The sequence below is a fragment of the Eurosta solidaginis genome, chromosome 1 (genome assembly GCF_040869045.1).
Source record: "Eurosta solidaginis isolate ZX-2024a chromosome 1, ASM4086904v1, whole genome shotgun sequence".
NCBI lineage: Eukaryota > Metazoa > Arthropoda > Insecta > Diptera > Tephritidae > Eurosta > Eurosta solidaginis.
The window spans coordinates 286408802-286418077 of NC_090319.1; the positions used below are offsets into that span (position 1 = coordinate 286408802).

Here is a 9276-nt window from a genome sequence, read left to right on the forward strand (position 1 = left end):
AAAGTTTATAATCAGCTGTTCCATGCTGCCACCTTGTATCGTTGCACCATGGCGGGTAGTTTACTAGGAACACATATTTGGCTGCTGTTGTTGTTGTTGTAGCCATGGCGGAACGATACAAGGTGACAGCATGGGACAGCTGATTATAAACTTTTTTATTTGATTTGATACATCAACTTCCGGCGAAGTACGATTTTGACATTTGTCCGTCGAATTTACAAAAACAAAGTATATAGAATTTTTATTTATGTTTGTAGGTATGTCACCATGCTGCCACCTTTTATCGTTCCGCCATGGTTGTAGCAATGTTTGGTGAGATCTTTTTGTTCTTTGATGAGTTTGTTTGGGTGACCAATTTATATCCGCGCATTGTAATTCAATTAGAGAAGTTTAGAATTAAGAAAATTATTAAAATGATCAGACAACGAAGAAAACGTAGTGACGATGAGGTAATTGACCGAGTAATTGGTTATTTTCAAGCATCGTTTGTTGTAAACTTATAATCCGGTCAACTTTCAGCCTATCAAAGCGGAGCCAAAAAATAAGGAAAACGCCGATCAAACTGATAATCCGCCAAAACGACGTAGTGCACGCTTGACTCGTAGTACACGCTCAATGGCTGAGGATGATATTGCAATACCTGAAGAAATAGAAATCAAACGAAAGTTACCTTTCATCAAATACAAAGGTGCTATTAAGTATTATACAGAAGGACATGATATAGCTGAAGCTTCGGACTTTATAAAGTAAGTTTTTAAGCTGAAAATATACGACTACTGAATTCCTTAATATGCTTTCTTATTAACAACTCTTTACAGCCAATGGGTGGAAAAGCAAATGCATATGGACGTGGTCCCTATGGCTTTCGATATGGAGTGGCCGTTCTCTTTTCAAACAGGACCTGGTAAATCGGCTGTTATACAAATTTGCGTTGAAGAGAACTGTTGTTATGTATTTCAATTGACCAATTTGAAACGGCTGCCAGCTGCGCTGGTCGCATTACTCAAACATCCAAAAGTTCGATTGCATGGCGTTAATATAAAAAGGTAAACATTTATATTTTTATGACTCAATAAGCGTTGAGCTCAAATTTGACTCATTAGTGGACTCCTTAATTAATAAGATGATTTTTATTGGTAGTGACTTTCGCAAACTGGCGCGTGATTTTCCAGAAGTGAATGCAGATGAACTAATTGAGAAGTGTATTGACTTAGGTGTTTGGTGCAATAAAGTGTGTCAGACTGGCGGACGTTGGAGTTTAGAGCGGCTAGCAAATTACATTGTGAGTAAAATTAAGTCGTTCAATATGTACTAGATAAGGGATAAGCATATTTCAGCTTGCATGGAGGTTTCTATACATGAGACATACAAATTTCTTTTTTTTTTTTGGATATGCCACAGTGGCATAATTTAAACTCCTATTTACAATACGATGTAATGTGAGTTAGGTTCAAAATAAATTTATAGCGATGTCTCGTTTTTGGTATTTCATCTTTTTGTACAAAATTTTCAGCTTATGCACTAATGATCATGCGAAATGCCTATACTAAAATAAAGTTAAAATATCTTTGACATTACGTGGCAATATCACATTTATGTGATAATATAATTCTATGCGTCCAACATTCCTTTTGCAAGACTTCCCACATTAGCAATATTTAGCGAATATCAGTGTTGTTGATGCAGTTGTTACAGATATTTGCTTCCACGGACCTTTTTCCCACGTACTCCAATTGTCGTTAAAACTTTGGCTTTAACAATATTGGCAGGAACCTTTCACCCTCATTTCCAATTCTTCCCTTTCTCCAATGATATAATATCGATGTTGGGCTTCTGTCTTCTTCGCCCTAGGATTACACCCTCGGAGATATTTCAGTTTTCATGCCACTCCTCCTACATAACAAAACTACCCTCTATGCGCTGAAGAATCCTGTTACCTACAAATAGGTGTATGGGATGTGGCACGCCCCTTTTTCCAATATTCTACAATTTTCGTTAAAACTTTGGCTTCAGGAATATTGGCAGCTATGCCAAGTTTGAGTAATGTGGCTAAATCGGTTCAGGTAATATGTGATATAAAAATAAAAAATTGTATGGCAGGAACCACACCCTCTTTTCCAATTCTTTCCTCTTTTCACCACTGATATAATATCGATTATAAAACGGCTTTATTGTGTCAGGGCCTAGTGAATGTTATATTTTAACAAATCATTCTTATAATTCGGAGAGTTCTCCACAGGCTGCCTTACTAGGGCAAGGCGTTAGCTACTGTAGTAAATCCCTATTAAGAGTGCATAAAATAAAACCGCTGAGATATAAATGTGCGAACTATTACTTGACTACGTTTTTATGCTTTCAATTGACGTGATTTACTTAAATTCATACAAATGAAGCACTCGACATATTCAGCCCAATTCTAAACGAAAATTCCGTACGAAGTTTTTCCCTTCTCCCGTTCCTCGTATTCTAAATAAAAATTCCTTGTCAGACCAATTCTAAATATTCTCGCGGATTTTTTTATTCCCGCGGAAAAATTCCTCCAATTCTTTTCTCCTAGGGAGAAGAAAAATTGGGGAATGGGAATTTCGAAATTTTGGAGTCAGCTGTTTTGCAATTGAAATTTCGTTGCGCATTTCTTATTTTGTTTAAAAAATTTAAAAGTTTAACTATTGTTGCGAATTTGTTTGAAATTAAGAAATAAGGTATAAACAATGCACATTATTGCATTTCATCTGGTATTCACTGAAATGAGTAATGAATTGGTGCCACAGCAACATCAACAGAGAAGCATAAGAAGAAGAAGGCGGGATAACACAAATCCGCCGGAGTTGCCTCCTTTCATTCTGCAAAGCAATTTTCTGGCGGCCAAGTCGAGTTGAGTTCGCCTTTTGCCATATGCCAAAATCTATTTAAGCCTTCTTTATAAATCTTTGCGCAATTTCTGGATGGCTGCGTCAAATATACGAAGAGATCTTGCGTTGCTTATGATATACTTTTCGACTTAAAATAAAGAATATTATGGTTGTTGTTGTTGTTGTATTAACAGTGAGAATATTGTGGTAGAATGTAAATACATATTCTAGCACAAATTTGTGCAAATAAGTGTTCTTTCTTAAAAGAACCAATGTACTTTAACTATTTTGATGCATTACCTTTAATTTAACTAGTGAAAAAACTCCTATGAAATGGCAGAGAAATCTGCCTCTCCCTCACATTCATAATCAGCCCAATTCTAAACGAAAATTCCGTGCGAGTTTTTTCCCTTCTCCCATTCCTCGTATTCTAAATAAAAATTCCTTGTGAGTTTTTTCACTTCTCCCTTTCCTTCTATTCTGAACAATGTTCGAAAAGCGGAAACCGGTTATGGGAGAAAAGTAGGTATTATGAATGTGAGGGAGAGGGAGATTTCTCTGCCATTTCATAGGAGTTTTTTCACTATTTAAATTAAAGGGAATGCATCAAAATAGTTAAAGGAAATTGGTTATTTTAAGAAAGAACACTTATTTGTACAAATTTGTGCTAAAATATGTATTTACATTCTACAATATTCTCACTGTTAATACAACAACAACAACAACCGCAATATTCTTTAGTTTAAGTCGAAAATTATATCATAAGCAACGGAAGAGATCTTCGCATATTTGGTGCAGCCATCCAGAAATTGGGCAAGGATTTTTTAAGAAGGCTTAAATAGATTTTGGCATATGGCGAAAGGGGAACTCAACTCGACTTGGCCGCCAGAAAATTGCTTTGCAGAATGAATGCAGGCAACTCCGGCGGATTTGTGTTACCCCGCCGGTCTTCTTCTTATGCTCCTCTGTTGATGTTGCTGTGGCACCAATTCATTAATCATTTCAGTGAATACCACATGAAATGCAATAATGTGCATTGTTTATACCTTATTTCTTAATTTCAAACAAATTGGCAACAATAATTAAACTTTACAATTTTTTAAACAAAATAAGAAATGCGCAACGAAATTTCAATTGACAAAACAGCTGACTTCGAAAATTCGAAATTCCTATTCCCCAATTATTCTTCTCCCTAGGAGAAAAGAATTGGAGGAATTTTTCCGCGGGAATAAAAAAAAATCCGCGAGAACAAAATTCGGTGAGAATATTTAGAATTGGTCTGAATACCTACTTTTCTCCCATAACCGGTTTCCGCTTTTTCGAACATTGTTCAGAATAGGAGGAAAGGGAGAAGTGAAAAAACTCACAAGGAATTTATATTTAGAATACGAGGAATGGGAGAAGGGAAAAAACTCGCACGGAATTTTCGTTTAGAATTGGGCTGTGTGAGTTTTTTCACTTCTCCCTTTCCTCGTATTCTGAACAATGTTCGAAAAAGCGGAAACGGGTTATGTGAGAAAAGTAGGTATTATGAATGTGAGGGAGAGGGAGATTTCTCTGCCATTTCATAGGAGTTTTTTTACTAGTTAAATTAAAGGGAATGTATAAAAATAGTTAAAGGATATTGGTTCTTTTAAGAAAGAATACTTATTTGTACAAATTTGTTCTAAAATATGTATTTACATTCTACCACAATATTCTCACTGTTAACACAACAACAACAACCACAATATTCTTTATTTTAAGTCGAAAAGTATATCATAAGCAACGGGAGAGCTCTTCGTATATTTGATGCAGCCATCCAGAAATTGCGCAAGGATTTTTAAGAAGGCTTAAATAGATTTTGGCATATGATGAAAGACTAATTCAACTGGACTTGGCCGCCAGAAAATAGTTTTGCTGAATGAAAGCAGGCAACTACGGCAGATTTGTGTTATGCCGCCGTCTTCTTCTTATGCTCCTCTGTTGATGTTGCTGTAGCACCAATTCATTACTCATTTCAGTGAATACCAGATGAAATGCAATAATGTGCATTGTTTATACCTTATTTCTTAATTTCAAACAAATTCGCAACAATAATTGAACTTTTCTATTTTTTAAACAAAATAAGAAATGCGCAGCGAAATTTCAATTGACAAAACAGCTGACTTCGAAAATTCGAAATTCCTATTCCCCAATTATTCTTCTCCCTAGAAGAAAAGAATTGGTGTGATTATTTAGCGTTATTTCAATTACGGCCGCCGTTGCAACTCTTTGCCTACCATAGCGAAATTCCCAGGTTCATATCCCCGTGCAAGTATTAAACAAGAAAATGCTGAACGAAAAAATTTAAAAACTGGTCTGCCCTCGGCAGTGATACTCGGACTATATCGCAAAAAAGTATTTATTATTAACTAAAATCGTAGCGCAATTAAATCTCTCAAACAAATCACAAAAACACAAAAATCAGTAAAATTCGGCATCTCATTAAATCTTTCAATTTTTTTTTTAATTTATCGAAGGTGGAAAAAGCTGTTGATAAAAATAAAAAAGTACGAATGAGTAAATGGCATATAATTCCGCTGGATGAAAATCAATTGCTCTATGCAGCTATTGATGTTTATGTGAGTAAAATTTATTCTATAATAAGTTTGTTGCTATAATTTACTTAAATATTTATTTACAGATTGGCCAAGTTATCTATCGTGAATTGAAAAAACGTGAGAAAATCAAGCTTAAAAATGAACAAGAATTTTTAGAAAAAAATGGTGAACAAGCATTTAAAGCCGTTAGAGCACTAGGGGAAACCTTTTTAAACAAAACCGATGAGACAGTGAAGATTGAATCGCCAAAAGTAGATGCTAAAACAATAGAATAAGAGCGCTCATTTTTTTGCTGATAATTTTTATGGTTAAATTTCAACTGTTTATGTTATGGGATATGTCAATGGTTAGTCGAGCCAGAAATTTTCTGTAAGACTTAAGAAACTAGAGTTAACATTTGAAAAAATATTAAGCTAGTACCTACTAAGTAAAGCCGCTTTAACTATATGTTTACATTATTTTGTATATGCATCTGATTGATAAATTTATACTTATTTCATGCCAATTTAGATAAGATCTGTTAAACCTAACATTTTTATTTAACCACTGCATTTGTTCGTTAATAATTTGTTACCGTTTCTTAGATGACCAAAATATAGTATATTTTTCCAGTTTAACATGTAACTCTCAATATCTCATTTAATAAATAAAATTTATATACGCAAAATATATAGTCGTATTTCTGTATTATAATAAGTATTATCAATTCAAATGTCGCTGCGCTGGTCGCCGAAGTGATATGGCTTCAATGCGTCGTTTAAGTCCTTGGTTATCTAGATCAATTTGCCGCTGCTTCTTTTTGCGGTTGACAGCTGCACTGGTGATGCGCGTCGTGGGTGGTAATGTAGCGAACTGATTTTATGGTAAAATGTATAAGAATTTTGTTTACATAAATGTAGTTTTAATTTGCAGTTAACATTGATCCTCACCTTTGTTGGCTTTGGTGCATTCAAGTGATATGTTGGCTTCTGTGACAGAATCTTTCTTAACAAAATATGATTATGCCTTTCGATTTCACGCATTCGATCATTAGAGAAACTCCAACTTTTTCGCTGTTGTGCTGTGCGCATTCTGCAAATCATAACAAGAAATAAACGAAACAATCAATTCACTTCTTCAAAACTACTCACTTCAATTTCTCATTCGAGGCATTTTGTTTCAAAAAGTTCAAATGGAATGCATAATCATCCGAATTAAAACTTGTTGGCGTCTGGCTGGTGATATGTACATCAATACTTTGTTCTTGCTCATATTGGTAAAGCTCATTATTAATATCCTCTGGTTGATTATCACCAATATTATCGCCATCATAAAAATCATCTACATTTTGTTGATATTTTTCCACTAACGGAGTATTTAGATCATTTAAGTTATCGCTGGGTACTTCGGGATGCGCTGGGTCTTTCTCTTCCTTGGAAAGTACAGGTGTTGACAGCGCATTGCTCTCTAATACGATTCTTTCATAATTATTCGCCGTAACGCGTTTTGGTGATTCTTTTGTAGCACAAGTCAACTTTTGAAATTGTTGTATCAATTCCTGTGCAATCAGCTTTGTCGCTAAGGCTTGAGCATCTTCGTTATCTGATACTTCAACGGTGACATTTGTATCTTCGCCGACCAGTGGCTTGAGCGGTATTTGTATTTTCGGTGACTTCGGCAACTCTGCAATGACTAATGGTTCACTAGGCGGTATACGCACTTTTCCTCTCAGCTTTGACGTGCTACCGTGACGTGTTAGTAGTAAAGCTGATTTTGAGTGTGATTCGGGGCTTTGCAAGGCATTATCCATGTACATAGGTTCTGTATTGATTTCAACAATAGTTTCACTTATGACAACATCGTCTTCGTCTTCGGATGTACTATCATATGAGACATAGTTCCGGTTTTTTAAAGAGTTTTTACGTCCATTAAAACGGCTACGAGCGTAATCATATAGCTGTAATGCAAAAAAATATTACAAAAACACGTTCCCATATTTTATTGTCTACTTACGGTACTATTTGATGGAACAGCGGTCGCTTCATTTTCGCTATCACTTTCCGTTTCTGAAACTTCAGGTATCTCATCCGTGTCATTCTCAAAGGATTCATTGGCATATTTGTCTTCATCCGAATTCAATGTATCACTCATGGTCACTAGATACCCTTTCTCTATCAATCTATTTAAAAATCAAATTCAATATAATATAGATATTATTGACTTCCGGCTAACTGAAAATAAAAACTAAAACACTTTCTGAACACAAGATATATGTCAAAATCGTTTTGGAAATGAATAAAAACACGTTTGACACTTTACAGTACATACAACAACAGCTATATATTGAAAACAGCAAATAATCGTTGTGCTTGTATAAAAGTTAATGAGCAACTACAAAGTGGATTGTTGGTCGATTGTCTTACCAACGAATATTAGGCCGGGTGATGTAGGTTGAAATAAATAATAACAAAAAATGTTCAAGTTGAGTGCCCTTTTTCGAGGTGAGCGCTATTTGGTGGTAGTTTTTGTATAGGTGTTTTTCCTTTTGTTAGTTAGATATTGTTGTTGTCTTTTTGAGTATGTTGTTGTATTAACTAAATATAGAAAATATGTCAAATATATTAATCAAATACCAATACAACAACAAATGCTAGTATTTTATTTATTAAATTGTTAACGCTTACCTTTTCTTCGCCTTGATTTCATGTCGGTGACTGAAAATCGCCTCCTGCTTTGTAGCATTGGTCGTTTAAATCACGTTCTATATATTCGGTTTAGAACACGTTATTGTTTTATTACTCACCCAAAATATATTAGCGCTCACAGGCAATAACAGCTCAAGTCTTTGGTTGAAAATATAGGCAAGGGCATAGCAAACAAAGTATAACAAGGTTGAGCGCTTTCTTCTTCTTCTTGTAGAGAAGGTTTTTGGGGAGTTAGATCAATACTTATGGTTTTTTGGCGGATGTTGATCACATAGTCGTGCACAATACACTAAACTTTTAGTGTTCTTAGTATTCCACCACGATTGCATTTTGGCGACCGCAAGTTCTTCAGGGAAGTAAGGGGTTGGATGACCTAGAAGGACCCCAGCGGGCTAGGGGGTCAGAATATACCCGCGGTAGGTATGCCTGTAGTAAGAGGCGACTAAAATAACAGATTCTAGGACTGTGTAGCACAACCCTTTCAGGTTGCCAACGTAATATATAGCTTCTACAAACCCAATTGTCAACCTCACCTATCCGCGGCGAATCCTGTTTCACTAACAGACGAGGCTCTGGCGACCCCAAGCTCCTCATGGAACTTGGGGGTGGGGAGGGAGGGATGGCCTGAAGGTTTAATGTGGCCATATAAATCGTTCTCGAGATGGTCGGGCTAGCACCTTAATGGTGCTGTGTTACCGGATGGTACCGGATCTGTATCCGGCAAAGGACCATCACATCGATAACACTCCCCAAAGCCTTCGGGGAGAAACCTTATCGCTACAACAACATTACCTAGAAGGTTGAACGTGGTCATTTCATATCATTCCCGAGAAGGTTGAGCTAGTACCTCAATGGTGCTGTATTCTGGAATGTACCTGATCAACTACATATATTAGTTGCGCACAGTGCACTAAGTTTTCAATTTCAGTACCACTTAATTGTCTAGCGTTGGTGGAAAATGTTTAAATACTACATTAGATAAACTTCACACAACATATGTACTAGAGGTTTACGCCGATCGCTTTATCGGCGGCGGCGGCGTAGGCGGCGCGCCGGCGTACGCCGGTGTTCTTACTTTAAAAAGCTTGATTTTTCAAAAAAAATAATATTTAGAAAAGGTTTTGTTTGTATGTATTTAAGGAAATCAACGTGTTGGCC

At 36.0% G+C, this 9276-nt stretch overlaps 2 protein-coding genes across 2 annotated transcripts; one reads left to right on the top strand and one right to left on the bottom strand.

Moving 5' to 3' along the window:
- Window positions 1-278: 278 nt before the first annotated feature.
- On the top strand, window positions 279-6103 carry WRNexo (WRN exonuclease). The gene is made up of 6 exons (XM_067771109.1): window positions 279-449; window positions 520-746; window positions 819-1046; window positions 1141-1282; window positions 5354-5455; window positions 5518-6103. The coding sequence occupies exons 1-6, from the start codon at window positions 294-296 to the stop codon at window positions 5707-5709; spliced, it is 1047 nt and encodes a 348-aa protein (XP_067627210.1). The 5' UTR covers window positions 279-293; the 3' UTR covers window positions 5710-6103.
- On the bottom strand, window positions 6023-7649 carry hmw (hemingway). The gene is made up of 4 exons (XM_067771099.1): window positions 7427-7649; window positions 6565-7370; window positions 6364-6505; window positions 6023-6286 (listed from the first exon to the last, which is right to left on the bottom strand). Exons 1-4 carry the CDS (start codon window positions 7562-7564, stop codon window positions 6137-6139), a joined length of 1236 nt encoding a protein of 411 aa, XP_067627200.1. The 5' UTR covers window positions 7565-7649; the 3' UTR covers window positions 6023-6136.
- Between the last annotated feature and the right edge of the window lie 1627 nt (window positions 7650-9276).